This window comes from Chrysochloris asiatica, unplaced genomic scaffold, assembly GCF_000296735.1.
Source record: "Chrysochloris asiatica unplaced genomic scaffold, ChrAsi1.0 scaffold00156, whole genome shotgun sequence".
In the NCBI taxonomy this organism is placed as follows: Eukaryota; Metazoa; Chordata; class Mammalia; order Afrosoricida; family Chrysochloridae; genus Chrysochloris; species Chrysochloris asiatica.
The window spans coordinates 5,784,549-5,810,673 of NW_006408674.1; the positions used below are offsets into that span (position 1 = coordinate 5,784,549).

Sequence of the window (26,125 nt, forward strand, 5' to 3'; positions counted from 1 at the left end):
ACTGAACCAAAGGCTGCCCAGTCATGTGTCATCCTCACAGTGGCTGAGGATGTTGCAGTCATTGCAGTCATTGCAGAGTGTCTTCCAACCTCATCTCCCCCCATCACAATGGGCAGCATTCTGTTTTGATCCATCCAGTTTGGAAGTAAATTGTCTGACTTTCCTTACTAGCCTGTTTTAGCCTGTACATATGCACATACGTATTATGATTATTAATCGCTACCAATGGTTTAAAGGATCCAGTTGAACACCTTAACTGGTTGTTGCTGTCTTGGTGGTGGACAATAAAAAAGATGGGTAGATGTGATTCCGGATGACTTTGAAACACCCTCTTCAACAACACAATCCAAACTGGGTCAAGTCAGACTTTGGACTTCACGCAGCTGAGTAATTTGTAGAGAAAGACTCCATCACGTAGCAGTAGCTGCTAAGGGTGGACGTAGTTTGAAAGCTCTTGACTCACTGGGCTGGCATAGAAGCCCACGTGGGCAATGAGGCACAGTTGCCTAGCTGAATGGTCCAGGTTGGGGATGCATGGATGCTGGCACCTTACCCACAAAGCATCATATTGGCACCAAATCTAGAGAAGGGTTCTAATTACCTTCAAGTTCCCTGGTAGACTGACAGCCCTCACATGAGCATGAAGCTCAGAGCAGATGGAGCCTGATGGTTCACAGGATTAGGCAGGCTGTCTCCTTGCTTGCTTGTAGCCTGCTGTACCCCAGTCATATCCCTGCCATGAGCTTTACAAGGCAGGCTGTGGAGTGGCAGGTGCTTGGCCAAGTTCAGTCTTGGTGGAGAACCCTGCTCCAAGTGGTGGGTGAGCTCCCTTCAAGCCCAGCTGCTCCCTCTGGTAACATGTCCATTGGTTGGAAGGCAGGCCCCGTAAGCCCAGCTGGCCCCCTTTCCAGCCCTGCTTAAGCAATTATTCGATCTAGGGTCCAGAGTAGTTCTGTGAGCAGGTGTGCCTGGGTGCTTAGCTGGGCTTCCAGCCAGAGGTAGAACTGCATGAGTGTTGCCAACCTCCACAGCTTGGACCAATTCCTCTCTTGGGACTCCCATGAGCTCCTTTGGAGTGAGGCCTGGAACATGGCGTCATCACAATTCTTGGGCAAGAAACTGGTCTGGTTTTGGTGACTGCCTCTCCCTGCATCTGCAGATGCCCACCAAATGCAACACTGACCTAGCGTGATGAGCATCATCCACTCTGCAGAATGGCCGGGCAACCGGAGGGGCTGCTAAACTTTGCCAGGGGACCAACCCACTTCTCCATTCCCCTAACTGCTGGATGTCAGAAATGCCACGTGTTTGACTTTTCTAGAAAATCAAAATGTTCTTTCTTATGTATGTTCTCCTGCTAGGTTTTTGTGGCCGTCTACCACATCCAATCAAGCCCAGCTCTAGGCGCCCTGGGGATGTTTACAAGCAATTGCCTCTGCTGGCTTCTTGCTTCCTTTTGTCCTGACTTTACTCCGGTCAAATCCCTGCCATGACTTTGAGTGTTGGTGCGAAGCCTGGTTCCTGCCCTCACCATCTGGTCTCGCTAACATTTGACTCCTGTCACTCTCTAATGGGCTCTGGATGCAACACAGCCTCGAAGGCTTCCTATTACTTTGCTGGAACCCTGGACTCTTCAGAATCCAGTCCTGAATTAGACTGCCTGGCCAGAGCTTCACTATGGTTTCCACTGACTGGAAGATGTGACAAGCTCATCCGAAGTTGCATCAAGAACCTGGACACATTTTCTGGACTATCTTCAGGTTTCTCCAAGGGCAGGAACACAGGAGGTTCAAAGGGGGCTGCAAAGGGTGCTGTGGGTGGTGGTTATGTGCTGTAGAGTCAGTTCCGACTCATAGTGACCCTACATAGGATTTCTGAGGCTGTAAATCTTTACAGGAGCAGAAAACCTCATCTTTCTCCTGAAGAACAGCTGGTAGTTTTGAACTGCTGACCTTGAGGTTTGCAGCCCGATTCATAACCACTACGCTACCAGAGTGCTGTGGGTAGGACTTGCTAAAGAAGTCATGGAGGCCTCTGCATCCCCATGGATGATTGATTGGCTTTGATCATGGATAATTGTAAGATCAGCCTGAAAGAATAGGTTCCATTTCCCTGCTTCTTTTGTACTTTTCACTCAAAAATAGTCTGGTTTCTGCTCACACAATCCCCATTGTAAGTTTCCTGGGCAAGTCCACCAATGGCCTTGTAATTGACAAATCCATTGCTCTCCCAGTATTCAAGGACTTGATCATTCTGTGGCATGTTATTGTTGTTAAGACACGTTGGTTCCAACTCATAGTGACCCTGTATAGGGTTTCCAAAGAGTGGGTGGTGGGTTTGAACACTGATTAGCAGTCGAGTGCTTATCCTACAGCACCACATCAGAACTCTATTCTGTGACAGATGACACCCTTAATCACTTGCTTCATGCTGAAATCTCTCATCCACCCATCTTTTCTATTATCCACAATCGGGATAGCAATGATCCAACAAGGTGTTCAAATGGATCCATTTAATAAGTTGTGGTGGTGATGGCTATGTGCCACTGAGTCAGTTCCAACTCACTGCAACTTTGTATAGGGTTTTCAAGGCGTAAATCTTCACGGGAGCAGAAAGCCTCAGCTTTCTCCCACAGAGGGACTGGTAGAGTAGAGCTACTGACCATGTGGTTATCAGCCCAGCTCTTAATCGACTATGTTACCAGGGCTCCTTCTTTTAAAGAATAGTTGTTGTTGTTGTCGTTAAGTGCCGTCAAGTCGGTTCCGACCCATAGTGATCATGAACAGGGTTTACGAGGCTATAAATCTTGATGGGAGCAGAAAGCCTCATCTTTCTCCCGCGGAACAGCTGGTAGTTTCGAACTGCTGACCTTGAGGCTCACAGCCCGATTTGTAACCACTATGCTACCAGAGCTCCATTTAAATAATAGTAGTGGTAAGGTTTTCCCGTCTTTCTTCTGGCCCTTTCCTACTGCTCTGTTCCTTTCCACTTCCTTTGCTGGTTCCTCTTTCACTGGCACCTTTAGTGGTGCGACTCTGCAAGCCCTACCTTTTTCTCTTCTTGCTCTATACTTTCCTTTGGAGAGTTTCGTAGCTTTAACTAATGACTATACATTGATGCCTCCCAATTTTAGTTTGGAGCTGTAGGGTAAACACTGGACTGCTCCTTGGAAACCCTAAACAGGGTTGCTATGAGTCAGAACTAACTTGAATTGTTTTAACAATAACAACAGCCTGGATCTCTCTGTGGAGGTGCAGCCTCATTGCGCATTGCTTCCTAGAAATCTCTTCCTGGTGCCTTCAGTTTGAAGTATCATAATCTAACCATGTGATCTCTGCCCCCGATCGCATCCCTAAGTTAATGACATCATCTTCCACCCAGTTTCTCAAGTCAGAATTTCAAACTTCTCAAGTCATCCTCGATTCCTCTCTCCAGTGGCGTGGTAACTCTAGTTCTCAATAATTCATAAGTCAGCGAGATTGCAGCAACTATTCCCAACTCTGCATTCAATGATGTCACACTGATAGCTGGAAACTGGCCACGGTGGGAGTATCTACACACGGAAATTGGCAGACACTACAAAGGCGAGCTCTCCACTCCCTACCTACAGCTGGTTGTTAAACATCTACAAGTGCACCACTGTCTCTGTCATTTAGCTTTGGACTCTTGTCAGGCACCAAGTACTTAGATTATACATCTGAAGCATTGTTAGAATTCACCTCCAGTATTTCTACCTTAATGCTTTGTTGTTGTAAGGGCCGCTGAATTGGTTCCAAGTTGTTTAAACCCTTGGTTCCAATTTGTTAAACCCTGTTTAGGGTTTCCAAGGAGCAGCTGGTGGGTTTGACTTTGTGGTTCACAATCCAGTCCTGACCCTATAAAGTCTAGTGCTTTGTCACCTAGCTATCCCTAAACTAGACTCCCTTCCTACAAACAAGTGATCTCTGATCCCATCACATTTCAATTAGCCTCTTCCTGTATTCTCCAGACAAGGTCTCCTGTAGTCGGGACCAACTCGACGGCACGTAGCAATAGCAACAACCTTTGTCCATGTCCTGGTGTGGTGTTGTAGGATAAGCACTTGGCTACTTACCACAAGGTCAGTGGTTCAAATCCAGTAGTCACTCATCGGAAATCCTATACAGGGTCACCATGAGTTGGAACCAACTCCATGGCACTTAACAATAACACCAAAGATTCCTTTCCTGCAGTCTCACAGTTATCCAATGTATTTTATTCGTTGTCAGAGTAAATGAACTAAAAGAAACTATGACCAGGGCATTTCTTTCTTGGATAAAAATCAAAACTACTTAACATGAAGTTCAAGCTAACTACTCAAACTTTCTTTTTTGCCACAACTCATCTTGAATCTATGTTCTAGTACCATAGAATTTCTTACAGTTTACCTGAACACAGTGCTCCATTTCACACCCACCAGCTGCTCCACAGGAGAAAGATGAGGCTTTCTGCTCCCCTGGAGATTTGTTGTTGTTGTTGTTATGTACTGTGGAGTCAGTTCTGACTCATAGTGACCCTGTACAGAGTTTCTGAGGCTGTAAATCTTTACGGGAGCAGAAAGCCTCATCTTTCTCCCACAGAACAGCTGGTAGTTTCAAACTGCTGACCGTGAGATTAGCAGCCCGATTCGTAACCACTATGCTACCAGAGCTCCTTCTGCAGAGATTTACAGCCTCGGAAATCCTATATAAAGTTGCTGTGAGTTGGAACCAACTCAACGGCACTTAACAACAACCGCCACCTTGCCCATGCTGAACTCTTTCCTTGGATCCTCCTGGATCTTTCCTTATGACCAAACACTCATCTGTCAGAACTCTGCTCAAGAGTCTGTTCCTTCATGGAAAGCTCCCTGACCTCTCCCTACCGAGCAGATTCCTGCAACCTATTACGGCAGCCACTGAACTTGACTGTTCCGATGTGTTTTACACAGACTTCTCCCCAACTGGATTACTAGCTCTTTGAAAGAAGAGAATATATGCCTTGCGTTTTTATTGTAATTCTAAAAGACAGTAGCATTTGATGAATGATTGCTAACAGATTAGTAAAGAAATGGCTATCATCCAGCATTGAAACCAGGCAGAAAGATGATTTCTCTGTACTTAGCACAATGCCCGGCACATAATAGATTCTTATTGTTTGTTGAATGAATAAACGACTGAACGATTGAGTAATGGAAAAAGTAACATGAGCATGTCCTGAGATACTCTATGAGGTGGCCTAAATACAAGAGAGATGCTGGCAAGGTAATCCTCCAAGGCCTGCAGCCATGTCAGGAAGGGATGAGTGTTACTGGAAGCTTCCAGAACCTGAGAAGGCCTGCTGTTGTGTTGTTATTAAGTGCTGTGGAGTCCCTTCTGACTCACAGTGACCCTGCATAGGGTTTCCAAGGCTGTACATCTTTACTGGAGCAGAAAGCCTCATCTTTCTCCCATGAAACAGCTGGTAGTTTCCAACTACTGACCTTGAGTTTAGCAGCCTGATTCATAACCACTATGCACGAGGCATTCTCCTCCCGTAAAGATTTACAGCCTCAGAAACTCTGTGCAGGGTTGTTATGAGTCAGAACCGACTCCACGGCACACCATCATCACCACCACGTCTATGGGTATAATTTATTCTGATAAATTTGGGGGGTGCTTTTTGTATTCTATATGGAAAAACAAATCCTATCAGTTTCTTATACCTCGTGTAAGAAGGTGCTGCAGGTTAAGCACTGGACTGCTAACTGAAAGGTTAAGATTGGCACTTCAAACCCACCAACTGCTCCTCGGAAACCCTCTACAAGGTCGCTATGAGTGAGAACTGACTCAACGGCATTTAACAACAACTACACAGGTCACTTTATAGAGGACCTTGGAGGGGGTAATGACACTAAAAAGATTAACATGTATTGAGAACTTAGTACGTGGCTGGATTATTTTTAAGAACTTTAATTAATTCATGATCCTCAAAACAATCCTATTTCTTGATATTTCAAATCATGCTTGATTGGAATACCAATCGTATTGTTAGGAAGGTACAATTACCATTCTCACTTCACAGATGAGAAAAGACTCTCAGAGATAAAATGTCACATGTGAGTTCCTAGAAGAATTGGCGTCTGAATTAAGGTAAACATAATAGTATGGCGCTGGTAGCATAGTGGTTACGAATTGGGCTGCTAACCTCAAGGTCAGCAGTTCAAAACTATCAGCTGTTCCACGGGAGAAAGATGAGGCTTTCTGCTCCCGTAAAGATTTACAGCTTCGGAAACCCTGTGCAGGGTCACTGAGTCAGAACCGACTCTAGGGTACTTAACAACAACAACAGTGTGGCGCTGGAGTCTTGGTGTGGTGCAGTGGGTTAATGCTCTGGACTGCAAAGTTGATTTGAACCACAAGGTTAGCAGTTCAAGCTCATCCTTAACTCCTTGGAAATCCTATGCAAGCTTGCTATGGGTTGGAACTGACTCGATGGCACGTTACAAAAGCAACAAAAAAAGTGTGGTGCTGTAGGATAAACACGGGTCTGCTAACCACAGGTTGGCAGTTCCAACCCATCAATCACTCCTTGGAAATACTGTACAGGGTCGCTATGAATAGGAACCATTCAAAGGCACTGAACAATAGCATTAAACAACAACCGCATTAAAGACAGTGCCCTTAACAATGCCATGTTACCTTTCAGAAATGAAATGCAATTGAGGAAGCTTATTGTGAATTGAGGATTGAAAGAACTTCAGTCACTAGATAAGGCAGAGAGAAGATGCTGCAAGGGGTAAATGCGTGAGGTGAGAGGGCTGGAAGTGTTTGGGGACAAGCAGGCTGAGGGAACAGATACACCGCTGTCCTCTTGTCATTGTTAAGTGCCATCAAGTCGGTTTCGACATATAGAGACCCTGTATAGGGTTTCCAAAAGGAGCTCTGGAAGTGTAGTGGTTACAAGTTGGGCTGCTAAGCTCAAGGTCAGCATTTCGAAACTAGCAGTGGTTCCATGGGAGAAAGATGAGGCTCTCTGCACCCATAAAGATTTACAGCCTTAGAAACCCTCTACAGAGTCACTACGGGTCAGAACCAATGAGACGTCACTTAACAACAACATTTCCAAGGACTGACTGATGAGTTTGAACCGTCAACCTTGTGGTTCAAACCAACCTTGTGGTCCAATGTTTTATTCCACAGTGCTATGAAGAGCAACAAAATTCACCCTTTTAGAGAGGAAAGAGCTCTGGTAGTTTAGTGATCATAAATCGGGCTGTTAGCCTCAAAGTCAGAAGTTCAAAACTACCAGCTGTTCCGTGGGAGAAAGATGAGGCTTTTTGCTCCTGTAAACATTTACAGCTTCACAAATCCTGTACAGCATCGCTGTGAGTCGGAACCGACTCCAGGACACACAACCACCAACAACAACCAAAGAGGATGGCACTGTAGAAGTACCAGACCACAAGGTCAGTTTGAACTGCAAGGTCAACAGTTCAAATCCACTAGCCACTCCTCAGAAACCCTATGCGGGGTTGCTATGAGTCGGAACCAACTCGACAGCCCTAAACAACAAAGAAAGCGGGTAGTTCTGGTGCGGCACTGTAGGATAAGCACTGGACTGATAATCACAAGGTCAGAGGTTCAAACCCACCAACCACTCCTTGGAAACCCTATACAGGTTCACTATGGGTTGTACTTACACCTAACATCACTGAGAAGGACGCACTTTTTACAAGTGAAGCCTTTTGAAAGGGAATAAAGATGACAGCATAGTGGGGCTTGTTGCTCCTTGTCTTCTGATCTCTTCCACATGGAAAGGGTGGGTTTACACAGAAGACAATGCGTTTCCAGTCTGGGAGTGGGTAAACAGGGACAACTGGAGGTGAAGGAGAGAGAAAACTCAGAAGGACACTGAAATTACTAGTGGAGTAGAAGGTCCTCAGAATAGAGACGAGAACTTGAGGTTAGTCAAACCAAGGCCACTGAGTTGATTCCACCTCATAGAGATCCTATGTGGGATTTCTAAGCCTGTACATCTTTATGGGACCAGACAGTCTCATCTTTTCCCACGGAGTGGCTGGTGGGGTCGGTCCAGGAGTTAGGAAAAACTACTGTGGTCAATTTCTAGGGAATTCTTAGGAAATAGGAAAAAGAAATCCCACAATTTCCCAGCTAACTTCAAATAACATAGATCTGAAATATGTCTTATCAGCATTATATAGTTCCTTGTAGTATAGCTCATTAGTTCAGTTTAGGGGACAACAAAACAAATCAAATCAAATCACTGCAGAGTACTGACAGGGTTGAAGACTGTCAGTGAAATCAAGGCAGTGGGTTAAGAAAGAGCATACGTATCTGGCAATACAATTGGTTATGTGAGTGATTAGGGTCTGCCAGAGAAGAGGACTGGCTTCTAATGCATGGGCAGAAAGTTTGGGGACAATAGAGAGATATGTAAGAGCAGGAGACCAGGGTGAGGCATTAAGTAGACAGGAATGGGATGGAAGAGCAGACGTAGTAGTCTTTGTGTTAAATAATGGGAAAATCGAAGGGGTCACCATGTCAAGGGCAGGGAGTCTGGAGGTAATGAGCCTGGGGAACTGGGCTACCAGAGTGGGAGGAAGGTCATCATCACGGATACTGGTTGTCCTGAATGCTGGTAAATCTTGGTGAGGAAGCCTGGACCTGGGGCGGTGTTTCTGGGAGAGATACAGAAGGCATCTAGGAAGTCTGTGCACTGAAGGTGTGTTGAGGGCAGTAAAAGTGCTAAGTATGTGAATCCCATAAAAATGGGATTATGGCACAGAACCAGCAGAGATAAGGGAGGTGGGAGGATGCCAAGCTCATCACTTGGTGCTGTGATAGGGTGGTGGGGATAAGAGGGTGCCATATGAGAGTGTGGAAGGAGAAGCCAAGTTTCAACAAGCAAGGGCCATTGATCAAAACTGATGGCCTGAGAGCAGGCTACAGCTGAAGTGGAGGCCCCAGCTCGCGGTGATTTGGCAGCGAACATGCATTCCCATTGCTTGTCTGCTTCCATGACCTACGTGTTGGCAAGCACAGCAGTGGGGTGGGGTGAAGGAGAAATTTACTGTCTTTTTCCCCTCTAAAACTTAAAATTGTACTCTGTTCTCCACTGCATGCCATAATAATTTATAATTTCGTCCTGTATCACATAATAAGCACGCTGTATTCCCACATGTTATTCTGTTATTGTTTTAGAAGAAGCTGCCAGTATTACTCTAATTTCACTCTTCTCTAAGGCAGTTTATGGTCTAGCGACATTGCTATGCAACCATGCACAATTAATAAAAATCACATCGACAAGCAGCTGAAAGCGTGACAACCGTGCCACACGCCAGACATTCTTGAACTCCAGGACACTTTAGAACCAATGCTTGGAATCTCAAGATTCTGAAATTTTGTTCTCAAAGAAGTCCCAGGGGAAAAAAATGTATGTTCGTGTTGTCCATGAATCAGCAAAGAAATGGCTAAGAGCATGGGGTCAGAAATCAGATAGACCTAGTTGGGGTCAAGCAGACCATGGGATCCAAATTGTGGCTATAGGGTGACTCTCAGTCCCTCTCTCAGTCTTGTGCAGACAAGAATCTCCACATAGTAAGTGTTCAATAAATGACATTACTTTACTTTCTTTCTTTTTTAAAGCGCTTTTTCTTATTTTATGTGAATTTCTCTGGTAAAGTTGTTGGTAAACCTATGTATACCATTTTATACCTATATCAGTTTCAATATATTCACACAAACACACATATATACATATATACACACATATGCATACATGTGTACACACATATACATATATATACACACATACATATATACACACATATACACATATATATATGTTGTTGTTGTTAAGGGCCATTGAGTCAGTTCCGACTCATAGCCACCCTGTCTGTATAGGGTTTCTGAGGAGTGGCTGATGAGTTTGAACCTCCAACCTCATGGTTCAAACTGACTTTGTGGTCGAGTGCTTATCCTACAGCACCATACGTTAACTTATATAGTATATATATAAGTGGTAAGAAAAAATAAGAAATTATTTATATACATATAAACACAACGTCTATATTATTGTTGTTAAGTGCCTTCGAGTCGGTTCTGACCCATAATGACTCTGTATAGGGTTTATGAGTCGCAGCTAGTGAGCTTGAACCACTGATCTAGCGATTCAAATGACTTTTCATTCCAACACATTAACACACAGTGCCACATCAGGACTCCAGAGGAACACTCATAGAGATCCCCACAAAACACAACACAACACACCCCTCACTATCATGGGGTCAATTTGGACTCCTAGAGACCCTGGAGAGGGTTTCTGAGACTGTGACTAGTTATGGGAGCAGACAGTCTGGTCTTCCTCCTGTGGAGCGGCTGGTGGGTTTGAACTGCAGAGCTCATGGTTGGCAGCCTAATGCCTAATCCACAGTATCACTAGGGCTCCGATACATCTGCTGGGAGGCATTAATGAAAGTGTAGCTTATACCTATTTTTCATTCCTAACCGTAGACTTCTGGTGTGGCGCTGTAGGATAAGCACTGGACTGCTAAATCACAAGGTAAGTAGTTCAAACCCACCAGTCACTCCTTGGAAACCCTCTCAACTGTAAAGTCTATAGGGTCACTACGAGTCAGAGTGACCCGAAGGCACTTAACAACAACAACTATAAACTCAGCAGAGTACTTGAAGCAGTGAATGTATTTTACACATAAAGATGGTGAAAAATCAAAGCAGACCCAGAAGCTGTGCATTCCCAGAGCTTCTTCCCTCTCTCCGTACCTTTCCATCGAACCCCGCCCCACTCTCTGCTGCTTTCATTTAAATTGCTGCAGAGCAGCCTTCATCGGTTAGACCTCCTACATGCAACATCCTCATGCGCCTGCTCATAGGAGTCCACATTCTATCGTGCACTTGGCAAATGCAGAGGAATCCTAGACAATATTATCTTGTAGACAGATCAAAGACCTAATATTTACCCTTCACACTAAGCTTATCATTTATAATTAATTGAAGTGGTGTCCATGTTGTTGCTGTTGTTAACTGCTGTCGAGTCGGTTCCGACCCATAGCGGTAAGTTTGAACTGCCGACCTTGTGGTTCGAACCCACTTTGTGGTCCAGTGCATTAATCCACAGTGCTACACCAGGAAGAGGTGTCCTTACTGTCATTCTTTTTTTAAACCAAATCACACTGGCATCTCTGTTGGTTTCACTTTATCAAGAAACAATACCGGGAAAATTTGAAATGCTTAGCCCTTCTATTTTTTCCCCACTTTATCTCTTTTTATTGAGTGAAGGTTTACAGAACAGACCATCAGTTTTACACTCAATAAATAAAACACTTTGTTTGATGTCACTGATTGCAGCCCTCTCAATGTAACATCACTTATCCCATGTCCTCCCTGGGGTCCTTGTTTCCATCCCTTTGGACTTTTTGTCCTTAGGTAAATGCTGCTCCTTAGAGGCCAAGACACTTGTACAAAGTGTGTCCTTCTAAGTGACATTAGGTATAAGTACAACCCACAGTGACCCTGTATAGGGTTTCCAAGGAGTGGTTGGTGGGTTTGAACCTCTGACCTTGTGATTATCGGTCCAGTGCTTATCCTACAGTGCCGCACCAGAACTACCCACTTTCTTTGTTGTTTAGGGCTGTCGAGTCGGTTCCGACTCATAGCAACCCCGCATAGGGTTTCTGAGGAGTGGCTAGTGAATTTGAACTGCTGACCTTGCAGTTCAAACTAACCTTGTGGTCCAGTACTTCTACAGTGCCATCCTCTTTAGCTGTTGATGTTGTGTGCTTATCACATTAGTGTTGTTGGCTTCCATGGCGCTGGGGGTTAATGTGTCAGACTGCAAAACCGTTTGAACTGCAAGGTCGGCGGGTCAAGCTCACCAGCTGCTCCTTGGAAACCCTAGACAGGGTCGTTATGGGCCGGAACTGACTCGACGGCACTTAACAACAACAACAACTGCTTGGCTGAAAACGGAACCAAGAGGATGAGATCAGTTCCAGACCTGAAGGGTGACTAAGAGCCACATAGTCTCTGGGCTCCCCCAATCTGTTTCTGACCACTAAGTGTTTGGGGTTTTCTTCCATAGAACACTTCTACTTTTAATAGAATGAATCCAAATCTATTACAAGCAAATTACACTAAGAGGTATTTCAATTTCGAAAAGTAACCTCATAAATTCTAAATGCAAGAAATCATGGTAAAGTGGAGGATATAAGGAAATATAAGTCCAAGTGAGGAGACCTAACAGATGCATTTGTTAACTGGGAGACATTTCTTAAAATGGACTTTTTGTAGAACTATATCTTGGTCTTCAACATTGTACTATTTGCTGTTTAAAAAAAATCTAGGCTCTACTCAAGTCTACAGATAGGATGTGCAGGCAGCTTCAGCCTGAATTTGCATATGAGCAATTGATGGTCTGTTCCACAGTCAGGTTCCTGACCTTGTTTTACTGATGATGTGGAGCTTCTCCACCCTCTCTTCCTACAGATGTAGCCAATTTGATTTCCATGTATTCAATCGGGTGTCTAGTCACCTTACATTGTTGAAGAAAGGTATTTGCAATGAATGAGTGATTAGTTTTGCAAAATTCTATTATGCAATCTCCAGCATCATTTCGATCACCAATATCTTATTTTCCAACTACAGATCCTTCCTCTTTGTTGCCAATCGCCAGTAATTACCAATACATCTTGATTGCGTGTTTGATAAAATTCTGACTGAAGAAGTTGGTAGAATTCTTGAATTTCATCATCACTGGCTCTCGTGGTTGGTGCATTGGTGTGAATAATTGTGATATTATCTAGTCTTCCTCGTAGGAGTACAGATATTATTCTATCACAAACAGTATTGTTTTTCAAAATAGATCTTAAAATGCTCTCTTTTTTTTTCCGCTGTGAATAATTTTTTTTTTAAAAGTTTTTATTGTGGATTGAGTGAAAGTTTGTAGGGCAGATCATCAGTTTTACATTCAATAAAATGCCTTTTTTGACAATGAATGTGACACCATCTCTCTTGAATTGGTGGTTCTGGCACCAGTCCATTCTAACTCACTTCTCTGGGTCTCTCACGTTTTCTACGTCTGACACGTGCAGTGTTAGCACTTGTCTGCCATTTGTTTCAGTGGGAAGCGCTGGAGTTGTCTTTCTCTGACAGGTTTCTGCCTTACACAGGTTCCAATTTTCACAGGTTTCATATATGGGAATAAAAATGTTGATATTGGGACAAAATAGGTTAAATCAGCACAATTGGTGAAGCCCAAGCACAACATACTTACTGCTGCATGCAGGCATCTGGCAAGATCTCACAAGAGGGGGCCCTGGGAGATTCCTGCACATCACCTCGTTGAGAGGAATGCGCTGACCCTTGGCTGTCAGCCTTTGACACACCTGCTTTCTTCTCTGGATTCCCACGCCACAGCTGACAGAACACTGCAAGGAGAATTGTGCAACAGAGTCAAATGGAGCACAAACAGAATACATTCTGGCCAACAACAGCAAAATCTCAGATGGTGAACTGAGGGACAACAATAAGGAAGCCAATGCCTATATTTGAACATCTCTTAGGAGATAGTTTCTCTCACTCTTTCCTTTCTGACGATTTATTAATTGTTGTTGTCTTTTCTTTCGGGTACTGTCATTCAAATCTCATTTTTTTTTCAGCTATTTATTTACATAGTAAAGTGATTTTCCTTAACAAAACAAAATGCAACTTATCCATTACCAAAAATGTATGGGAATAAAAAAGTATAAAACTGAAATCTAAAAAAATAATCATCCAGACTGCTTTACATTTAAGAACCATTGTTGTTATTGTTGTTAGGTGCCATCGAGTCTGAAACACTGCCTGGTCCTGGGCCAACCTCACTATTGTTGCCACGCTTGAGCCCATTGATGCTGCCATATTGCCAATCCATCTCACTGGGGGGTCTTCCTCTTTTTCTCTGACCTTCCACCTTACCAAACATGATATCCTTCTCCAGCGACTGGTCCCTCCTGACAATGTCTTCTGAAGTATGAGATTGGGAGTTTGGCCATCCTGGCCTCCAAGGAGCACTCTGGCTACACTTCTTTCAACACAGATCTGTTGGTTCTTTTGGCAGCCCACAGCACTTTCAATATTCTCCTCCAACACCATAATGCAAAAGCATCAAAAAAAATTTTTAAGTTTTTATTGTGAATTATGTGTTAGTTTACATGGGTGAACATTATCTTTACATTCATCCTATCCTATATTATTTCATTGCAATGAGCACACTCCCCTGCATGCATCATCAAACAACTAAAGGGTACACACCACACGCCTGCGCCCTGGCCGCCAGCACACAGCCCCTCTCCCTCCCAGAGTCCAGAGTCCCCAGCCGCTCCTTCTGTCCATAATCTCTGCATCCATCGCTAGTGTCACTGCTTCCCCGAACAGGGTCTTACATGCACTTCGCTCTTCTCCCTTGATGGTTCCAGGGATCTGTGCTTCTGGACTGCAGTATCAGCCACTCCCTCCTTTTGTTTTCAAGCATTTACATTTACCTTTCCAACACTCACTGTGAGACCTGATAGCAATCATTCCCTACTGAACCACAGGAATCCATCCCCCCTCACCTTTTATCAACCCTATCCAGACAGGCTGGAAAAATTCAGTGGAGCTTCTACCTTTCCCTGTATCCTCTGGAACTACGTTCCCTATTGAAAGCTTGTAACCCAGTCACTTCTTGCCTTTGTAGTCCCCCCATTTTGGGTAGCCAATGTCTAGGTTCCCCATCCCTGTCAACCCTGTGAACCAAGGGTGTGGGAATGATCCTCGCTATAAAGATTTGTCCACTTCTTTGTCACACTGCATCCACAAGCATAGGTTAAGTTCATCCACTTGTAGTGTGTTACTATTTTTTCCCCCCCTCTTCTTTCTTCCTCTAGTTGTGTTCTGATCATCCAGCCATTGATGCCAGGTCAAATGGGTACTGTCTGCAAGTATGGGTGTTCTTGTGTATCTCCCCTCACTTCATATCAGCTAGATGCTTCACACTCCGTTCTAGTCCTCTGGGGCCATGTCCCTGCCCCTGGGCCCAGGAGTCTCCAGGTCTCATCATACTGCTGATTAACCAGGTCTCAATCCAGGTTAACAGGAGTTTAGTGAATGTGGTCAGACTTAGTTCACAACTTAATTGCTGTTTTCCCCCATTTCCTCGAATCGGTGACCAACATGGTCAGTAGCAGGACCCAAAGCATCAATTATTCTATGGTCTTCCTTATTCACTGTCCAGCTTTCATGTGCATATGAGGTTATTGAAAATACCATGGCTTGGGTCAGGTGCACCTTAGTCCTCAAGCTGACATCTTTGCTCTTTAACACTTTAAAAAGGTTTTGTGCAGCAGATTTGCCTAATGCAATATGTCCTTTGATTTCTTGACTGCTGCTTCCGTGGGTGTTGATAGTTGATCCAAGAAGAATGAAGTCCTTGACAACTTCAATCTTTTCTCTGTTGATAAGAATATTGCTTACTGGTCCAGTGGTGAGGATTTTTGTTCTCTTGACATTGAGATGTAATCCATACCAAAGGCTATGCTCTTTGATCTTCATCAGTAAATGTTTTAAGTCCTCTTCACTTTCAGCAAGCAAGGTTGTATCATCTGCATATCACAGGTTGTTAACGAGTCTTGTTCCAATCCTAATGCCACATTTTTCTTCATAGAACCCAGGATTATTTCCTCAGCATACAGGTTGAATACATATGGTGAAAGAATACAACCCTGTCACACACCGTTCTTAAAGTTAAACCAGTCAGTGTTCCCATGTTCTGTTCGAACAATTGCCTCTTGGTCCATGTACAGATTCTTTATGAGCACAATTAAGTGTTCCAGAATACTCATACTTTGCAATGTTGTCCATAGTTTGTCATGATCCACACAATCGAAAGCCTTTGCGGAGTCAATAAACCACACAGGTAAACATCTTTCTGATTTCTCTGCTTTCAGCCAAGATCCATCGGACATCAGCAATGATAACCCTCTTTCCACGTCCTCTTCTGAATACAGCTTGAACCTCTGGAAGTTCTCTTTCAATGTACGATTGTAGCCGTTTCTGTATTACCTTTAGTAAAGCTTTACTTGCATAGGATATCAAAGATATTGTCCAATGATTTCCACATTCCATTGGGTCACCTCTCTTTGGAACCATTATAGGCACATGAAATTGTAATTAAAAAATTTAGTGCAATTTTATTAGGCATAATAGAAAAAAGCAAAGAAAGAAACTGAAGTGAAATGAAAGGATATGCTGAAGTTTTGAATTTTGTTCCTGGTTTAAGTGATAAATTCCCCAAAGAGTCCTCTAAAGTTAAGAAGGAAGATGAAATAAACCACTAAGAAATTCAGATAGTTATTTTAATGACATATTTGGATTTAAGAGAGTCTCTGCTGACCTCCTGCTAAGAAAGATAAATAACATATTTGCATTCCCTCCCCCTCCTTCTCCAAATTTCCATATAGCTTTCATTATGTTATTTAGATAATGTCAAGATGTCTGGTATTTACCTTCCATTCTGAAATGCTGTAGCTGCTACAGTTGATTAGTCTTAATTCTATAATTAAATGAACTCATTACTCATCATCCTTCTTTTTACTACTTTGTTGTTGTTAAGTGTATCGAGTTGGTTCTGACTCATAGCCATCCTGTATAGGGTTTCCAAGGAGAAGCTAAGCTGGTGGGTTTGAATTGCCGACCTTGTGATTCGCAGCCCTCATCTTTCTCCTGAACAAAGGCTACTACTTGGTTCTGTCCACTCCTCAATTTCTAATTTTGGGTCACCTTGGTTGTCTGATGTTGGTCCTACTGGTTTTCAAGTAAGCTTGGTGGTTCAAACTCCCCTTGTGACATCATGAATGACAGGTCTCACTGTCTGCTTCCATAAAAACCGAGCCCATTGAGAGACCCTGTATGGGGTTTCCAAGGTAGCGTAGTGGTTACGAATCGGGCTGCGAACCGTAAGGTCAGCGGTTCGAAACTACCAGCCGCTCCGCGGGAGAAAGATGAGGCTTTCTACTCCCATAAAGATTTACACCCTCGGAAACCCTGTACAGGGTCGCTATGGGTCGGAACCGACTCGATGGCACTTAACAACAATAACAACAACAACAAGTCTTAATGGGAGCAGAAAGCTTCATCTTTCTCCCACAGGGAGGCTGGTGGGTTTGAACCACCTAACCACTTGTGGTTAGTTTACCTTACAGCACCACCAGGGCTTCTATCTGCTTCCAAAAATGGTTATAGAAGAGGAAACCCTACGAGTAGTTTTACTTTGTAACAGTCTGTCTCCGTGAGTCAGAAGCGATTCAACTGCAATAGGCTTGGATTTTGGTTTATTGTCTGAGTGCTTCTCTGTTGCCTTTCTAAGTGACAAACATGGTGGCTGAAAGGAAAATTCTTTCCCTAGTTGTGTGTAAACCCTGCTCTGTTGTTTTCTTGCACTGAGTGCTATTGGGAGATAGCTGAGGCCAACGGGAATTTGTTGTCTGTTTGTTCTTTATTTGATTGCCTTTTCTGTTCAGAGGTCCGTGGTTTCTTACTTTATCCATGAAGTTCAACACCTTAAGCTGGTGTCGGATTTCACAGCTAAAGAAATAATGTATCTTGTTGTTAAGTGCCATCGAGTCGGTTCTGACCCATAGCAATGCTGTATAGGGTTTCCGAGGAGTGACTGGTGAGCTTGAACCACCGACTATGCAGTTCAAACGGCTTTTGCAGTCTGGCACATAAAACCACAGCACCACACCAGGACTCCAGAATGTATCTTAGTGGGTCATATTTTCTTGATAGTGTGTCATTATGACTTACAAATTAACCTTTAATTCAAGGAAGTTGGTTCTATTATTTTATCTCTGGGTATTTTTTTTTCCCCTGCCCCATTTGTTAGTTCTTCTCACAAATACCAATTATACTTTTGTTTAATCTCCTTGGTTTGTCTTCCATATCCAACACAGTCATTTTCCATATCATTTAGAAGATCATTACAGACTACCATGCATCTGTGCTCTCATTTTCTTTCATTATTTTTGTTGCTCTTTGTGTAACTTTTAAGTCTACTACTTTACATTTTTCTTAGTTAAAAAGTTTTTGTTTTTTTCCCCCCTCACTGTTCCAGTTGTCTTTTCATCTTCTGTTGTCTTATTATCCCTTCTTTGAACTCAAACTTTATTTATGAGCACTTTTTCCTCTAGGGGGTATGATTACAATTTCCTGGAGAACGCCCAGTGTATTGGGGATTATTCCTTTTGTTTGGGTATTTTGTTCACATGACTCTTGCTTTAAGCTCCTTTTCCCACACATCAACTTCTTCCCATCCACCTTAGATTCCCACCCCCATCCCCAAATTTGAATACATAGATTTAAGATGGTGCTTTGAATGCAGCTAAGAATTTGTGAGTTACACGGGTTATTGGGGGGGGAGGGTTGGGGGACAGTTTATATCTTTGGGGTTTGTTGTCTTCAACACTCTATCTTCAAATCTTTTATTTCTTCTGCCCACATCCCTCTTCACCTGTTGGCATTTGAGTGACTGGTATGAGCCAGAGAAGAATCTCTTAGATAGCTGATGGCTGGCTGTTGCTGCCTGCCTCCCCTTCCTTGACACCACTTCATCTCTGGCAGCTTTCCTTGGCTAGAAGGCATGGAATGTGCTTTCTCCTTCAGCTCTGTCTTCCCTGGGTTCTGCAGGGACATTCTCAGTTTTGTCAGGACCTGCTCACAGTCCTGATTCTAGTGCCTGTAATCAAAGAATTGTTGACTAGGCCTTTCAGGACAGTCACACTTTCTCCCAGGGAAATCTAAACCCCCCCTCGGCTCCTGAGGAAATAGTTGTCAGCTTTTAGCCTTCTCTCTCATTTCGGTCCAGACTTTGCAGCCTTTGGCAGGTGTGTTTCATAATTTATAGTTTGGGATGATGGCCATTTTATTGTTCATTGAAGACAGTGTGTTCCCTCTCTTTTATTCTTTTTGTGGATTTTGCTGAGTTCCAAAGGAGAGGAATGGAATTTAAAAAAATTATTTTATTGTCAACTTAAATGGAAAGCCCTAGTTATTGTTTCAGCAAAGAGAAAAGTTTTTTGAGTAGGCTTTTAAGCAAATGTTTTTGAAATGCCATTTATAGACATCTTTTATTTTATATTTAAGCAGGTAAATCATCAAAGGTTTACCATATAATGAAACAAATGCCCACATTTAAAAAAATCTATCAAAGGGAAACATTTTTCATAATATTACTGAGGAGTTAAATAACTGAGTGTCAATTACCACTCATAAGATGATTTAAATGATTTTTAAATGATAAATGTTTGACTTTTCTTTCTGTTATGAATGGGAGCATCATTTGGAAGACCCTTTCTAGTTGAAAGTCTAGTATAACTGTGCGTCTGTTAAGGTCACAGAGAAAGAGATGACAAAGTCAGTGCCATTAATTTTTAAATTTACATTTTTATATTTGCATTGTCATAAAAATATATATAACAATATTTGCCAACTCAACGTTTTTCATGTTGAAAATGACATTAATTTTCACCAATGACATTAATCATGTACAACCATCACTAATATCTTCAGCAGGAATTTCTATCACATAGATGTAAATCCAATAGTGCCATTGATTTTAATTCGTAATGCAGCAACCCTATGCCAAAGCTTTTCTTATAGTTTCTTCTATAGACTCTATAATCTGATAGATTCTTTAAGAAAAGCTCAGGGGACTAATATAGGCCAGTTTTTTTTATCTTCATATAAGAATTTGCCCATGGCCTTTAAACTTGAAGGTTAGATTGGAAAGATATAATAGCCTTGGTTCATATTTTCTTTCTTTAAGTATCTTAAATATGTTGCTCTATTGTCGTCATCTTTTGAAAAAAAAATTTGATTGGGCTTTAGGTAAAAGTTTACACAGAAAATTAGGTTTCTCTGTAATCATTTTCATATAAATTATACCAGTGTGGCAGCATTCTCATTATTTGTATTCTGTTTGGGCAGTTTCCATTGATCTAATGTCCCTTTCCCTCCTTTCCTTCTCATCTTTGTGTCTGGGTAAATTGTGACCATTGGTCTCATATAGTTCATTGTTTTAGGAAGCACATTACTCACAGGTGATATAATTTCTTTTGTAAACCACTCTATTATTTGGTGGAAAGATGACTTATAATTCCAAGTTCACAGGATGATATCTTAGGATGAATGTCTCAGGGGATCCTATGGTCTCTGTTGATCCGTTAGATCTGGTCTTTTGTTTTAGGAATTTGAGTTTTGTTCTACACTTTTTTCACATTTTATCTGGACTTTCTTTATGCCTCTGGTCAGAATCGTCAGCAGAATCATCTAGGTGTTCTGGTCTCAGATCCAAAGAGGCTGTAGTTCATGTGGGCTATTAATATTATGGACTAATTTCTTTTCTGAGCTTTTGATTTCCTTTATTCTCTTTTGCTCCACATGAGCAGAGACAAATAGTTTCATCTCAGATGACTGTTTATAAGTTTTTAAGACCTTAGGTACACTAAACTAGGTTGTAGAATATTATCATTGTGATTTATGTTATGCCAATTAGCTAACTTGTCCATCAAGACTAGTCTCCAAGCCTTTTAATGCAATCAACCAATCCCATGAGTTGTTTGGCTATGTCCAGGAAGGCTCCATAATTGTGGCCCAGTGCAGTTTGTTATATATGTGGATATATATGCAGCACACTCAAAGGGGCTCTGGTAGCATAGTGGTTACGAGTTGGGCTGTGAACCTCAAGGTCAGCAGTTCGAAACTACCAGTTGCTCCGCGGGAGAAAGATGAGGTTTTTCTGCTCTTGTAAAGATATACAGCCTCGGAAAGCCTACATAGGGTCGCTATAGGGTCACTATGAGTTGGAACTGATTCCACGACATACAACATGCAGCACACTCAACGAGTATGTATAAACATACCTAGATAGACACCTGCATGTGCATTTACCTGCATGTGCCTTCCTCCACATATCTATGCATCCATCTTTGTCACCGCTCTTGTTTCTCTAGGGTATATACTTAGCAGTGTGATTGCTGGATCATAAGGTGTTTCTATTTCCAGCTTTTTGAGGAAACATCAGACTGTTTTCCATACTGGTTGTACCATTTTACAATCCATCCAGCAATGTATAGGCATTCCAATTCCCCCACAAATTTGCTAGAATTTATTGGGTGTTTTTGGTCATTGTCAGTTTTGCTAGGGCGAGATGATACCTCATTTGAGTTTTGACTTGCATCTCTCTAATAGCTAATGATTGCAAGCATCTCTTCATATACCTGTTGGCTGCCTATCTGTCTTGTTGGATTAAGTGTCTGCTCATATCCTTTGCCATTTTTTTTCTTGGATTGTTTGTAATTTTTTTGTAGATGTCCTATTGCCCTCTAGCATGAGCACCTGTCTGAAGGTTTGTTGTACTGTGGTGGGTTGTGTGTTGCTGTGATGCTGGAATCTGCACCACAGGGAATTTAAATACCAGTTCTGTCACGTAGGGTGAACAGATTTCGATGGAGCTTCCAGACTACGACAGACGAGGAAGAAGGGCTTGGCAATCTACTTCTTAAAAAAAAAAAAAAATGACCAGTGGAACCTTATTGCTAGCTGTAGAACAGTGTGTGATGTAGTGTTGGAATGGAAGAATGGAAGAATGGAAGATGAGATTTTCAAATTGAAAAGCACTCAAAAGATGACTGGGCCAGAGCTGCCTCTTCAAAGTGGTGTTGATCTTAATGATGTGGGATCTTTATTTGCTGATCCGGCATGATTCATAATGAGAAGAAACCATGGCAAACATCCATTAATAACCAGAACATGGAACGTACAATGTATGAATCTATGAAAAGCAGAAGTTGTCAAAAATGAAATGGGATGTTTGAAGATAGCCATCCTAGGCATTAGTGAGCTGAAGGGGTCTAGCACTGGTCTTTTTGAATCAGACAATCATATGGTCTATGAGGAATGCCACATAGATGAGGCATCGCATCACATTTATTGTCAAAAAAGAACATTTCAAGATCTATCTCGATGTCTAACACCGTCAGTGATAGAATAATATCCGTTTGTTGTTGTTAAGTACTGTCAAGTCAGTTCTGACTCATAGTGACCCTTTATAAGATTTCTGAGGCTTCAAATCTTCATGGAAGCAGAAAGCCTCATCTTTCTCCCAAAGAGCGACTAGTGGGCTTGAATCATGGGCCTTGTGGTTCACAGTCCAGTGTTTATCATATGGCGCCACAAAAAGACCAATTATTATGACAATTATTCAAATTTATGCACCAACCACTAATGCTAAAGATGAAGACATTGAAGAATTTTACTAACTCCACAGTCTGAAACTGATCAAACTTTCAATCAAGATGCACTGATAATTACTGGTGATTAGAATGTGAACGTTGGAAACAAAGAAGGATTGAGAGTTGGGAAACATGGCTTTGATGACAGAAATCATGCCTCGATTGTGTAACAGAATTTAGAAAGATGATGACTATACACAGGGACCTCACCACATGGAGTATACACAGTATCACCAATCAGACCAGGGGCTGGCTGCTGAACAGATGGTAAATTTCTCATCTACAAGTTCAAATTGAAGATGAAGAAAATGAAAACAAGTTCATGAGAGCCAAAGTATGACCTTGAGTATATCCCACCTGAATTTAGAGACCATCTCAAGAATACACTTGACTCATTGAACTATAATGCCTGGAGGCCTGAAGAATTGTGAAATGACATCAAAGATATCACACATTAAAAAAGCAAACAATCACAAAAAAGACAGAAAGATGTTTACATGTGTTTTATTGACCATACAAAGGCATATAACTGTGTTGTTGTTGTTGTTACGTGCCATAGAGTTGGCACCGACTCATAGTGACTTTATGCACAGCAGAACGAAACAATGTCTGATCCTGGGCCAACCTCCCTACTGTTGCCACACTTGAGTGTGTAGATCATAACAAATTGTGGATAACATTGCAAAGAATGGGAATTCCAGAACAACTGTGCTCATTCAGAACCTATACACAGACCAAGAGATAGTTGTTCGCATAGAACAAGGAGATACTGCATGGTTTAAAAATAGAAAAGGTGTATGTCAGGGTTATAAACTTTTACTATACTTATTCAATCTGTATGTTGAGCACATAATTCAAGAAGGCAGACTATATGAAGAAGAATGTAGAATCAAGATTGGAGGAAGACTCGTTAACTCCTTTCGATATGAAGATAACACAATATAGATTACACATCAGCATGAAAAAACAAACAAAACCCCTTACAACTGGACCATAAGCAACATTACGATATATGGAGCAAAGATTAAAGTTGTCGAGGATTTCATTCTACTTGGATCCACAATCAACGCAGATGGAAGAAACCGTCAGATGGCATATTGCATTGGGCAAATCTGCTGCAAAAGACCTCTTTAAAGTCTTAAAAAGCAAATATGTCACTTTGAGCACTAACGTGTGCCTGACTCAAGTCATGATATTTTAGAAAGTAGGACAGTGAATAAGGAAGACTGAAGAAAAACTGATGTTTTGAATGATGTGCTACCGAAGAATACTGAATACGCTATGGACTGCCAGAAGAACAAACAAATCTATCTTGGAAGAAGTATAGCTAGAATGGCCCTTGGAAGGGAGGATGGAAAAACTTTGTCTTATGTACTTTGGAGAGACCACTCCCTGGAAAAGAGCATCATGCTTGGTAAAGTAGAGGGTCAGTGACAAATCAAGGACCCTCCATGCAGTGGACTGATACAGTGGCTGTAACCATGGACTCAAATATAGCAGTGATTGATTGATGGTGTAGCACTGGGCAGTGTGTCCTTCTGTTGTGCATGGAGTCGCACACGAGGGCAACAATCAAAGCAACAGACGAATTGTCATTATTGAGAAGTCCGATGTCAATCAGATTTTCTTTCTCTTTATCAGTGACTTGGTGCTTTTGTAGCAGGCTCACCCGTGATGGACAGGTTTCAATGGGGCTTACAGACCAGAAAGGAGAGACAGACTGCTTCTGAAGGTTTTCTTATTGTTGTTAGGTGCCATCAAGTCAGTTCTGACTCATAGTGACCCTGTGCACAACAGAACGAAAGACTGCCTGGTCCTGGGCCATGGCCATTAGGCTAGAGCCCATTGCTGCTGCCACTGTGACGATCCAGCTCCTTGGGGTCTTCCCCTTTTACATTGAGCCTCCACTTTACTAAGCATGATGTCCTCCTTCAGGGACTGATCCCTCCTGATAATATGTCAGAAATATGAGAGACAAAGTCTCACCATCCTGGCCCCTAAGGAGCATTCTGGTTGTACTTCTTCCAACACAGATGTGTTTGTTCTTCTGGTAATCCATGGTACTTTTAAATATTTTTTTCCAACACCATAACTCAAATACATCAATCCTTCTATGGTCTTCCTTATCAATGGATAACTTCCACATGCATATGAGGCTACTGAAAATATCATGGCTTGGGTCAGGTCCACATTAGTCCTCAAACTGTCATCCTTGCGCTAGAATACATATGAAAGAGGGTCTGTGCAGCAGATTCGCCTAATGTAATATGTCGCTTGGTTGGGCACAGTGACTCTGTGTATTCATTCCATCTTTTTTTTTTTTTTTTTTGTAAAACTGGACAATTTTAATGTTAAAATAACATCATAAATAGTTCTTAATAACTGCAGACGGGTAAGGCTATTTGATAGTATTAGAAACACAGGTGATGGTGATTTTTCCTGGTTGTAGTCTTCACCAATAAGGAATGACTTAAAGGAAACTGCTGTCAAACCAGTAAGACTGCATTTATGCATCTGTCATTTTCAGGATTGTTGGTAACTTGAGCATATTTACCCCAGATAACCTTGCCTCCTTGTGTCACCAGGCCCAGCTCGCTCACGTTCACTTCAATGACAGTCCCTTTGGTGATCACACCCAGAGTTGTATAGAGCGGTGATGAGGGATTCTTCTTCACACCAAGTGTTGGTAAGCAGAAGGTGGCTTTAAGCTCAGGATGTGTTACGTGAGCCTTCTTGAAACGTAAGCCCATTGGTGTGATGAATCTTTCGTATTTAGGTGGATTTCGTGTAAAGTCATCTCCAACGAAGCAGACTTTGGTAACCATCCTTTTCCATGCTTTCTTTTGTCTCTTTCCTGTCCGAATAACTTTTAATACTTCTGTTTCTTCCTGGGCACGGACTTTGGGCAGAGGGACTTCCCATTTTCCCGCTTTCTCCGTTTGTTTTTGTTTAATCATATTGGAAAGTACTTTAGCTCGGGACTGCCCATCTCTGTCCAGCAGATAGGCAGGTACTGCACCTTGTGAAGTCTTCTTGACTTTCCTTCTTTGTCTTTTTCTCATGATAATCGAAATGATATCCATAGTGCTACGGTGTAACTCAATATATTCATTTTGTGGCATGGTGATGGCAGCAAAGCCACCAGGTACAGCCTCTGGGGCATGAAAAACTACTCAGTTTTTGTCCCTGAGACCCTCAAGCCGAAAGAACTCAGCCCATGACAGGATGAGACTCATTCCATCTTCTTTTGATGCTTTCTGCATCAGTCAATATTTTGCCTATGGAATCCTGCAGTATTGCAAGTCTAGGCTTCATTTCCCTCAGCTTGAGGAATGCTGAGTGTGTTCTTCCCTTTTAATTTTCTAACTCCAGGTTTTTGCACATTTCATTACACTACTTAACTTTGTCTTCCCGATCTGCCCTTTGAAAATTTCTGTTCAGTTCATTTACTTTAGGTTAGCAGTCCAATGCTTATCCTACAGCGCCACACCAGGATCTGATATCTACGTTATCTATTTATGGCACCGTAAGGAAATTCATTGGCTCACAAGGTCAGTTTGAACCAAAATGTCAGTGGCTTAAACCCACCAACCACTCCTCAGAAACCCTAGCCATGACCACTATGAGTTGGAACTGACTCTATCATACTTAATAACAACATCTATCTATCTATCTATCTATCTATCTATCTATCTATCTATCTATCTATCTATCTTGAAGACTAAGGTGCGCCTGACCCAAGCCATGGTATTTTCAATAACCTCATATGGATGTGAAAGCTGGACAGTGAATAAGGAAGAT

General features: G+C 42.2%; 1 protein-coding gene across 1 annotated transcript in view; it reads right to left on the bottom strand.

Annotated features, from left to right (window-relative positions):
* ADAMTSL3 (ADAMTS-like 3) overlaps positions 1–26,125 on the bottom strand; it is a 465,021-nt gene that overhangs the window by 100,442 nt on the left and 338,454 nt on the right. Inside the window, exons 19-20 of the mRNA XM_006870947.1 lie at positions 13,291–13,444; positions 3,228–3,241 (exon numbers count right to left, since the gene is read on the bottom strand). Coding sequence (XP_006871009.1) covers positions 3,228–3,241; positions 13,291–13,444 — 168 coding nt within the window. The remainder of the gene's footprint in view (positions 1–3,227; positions 3,242–13,290; positions 13,445–26,125) is intronic.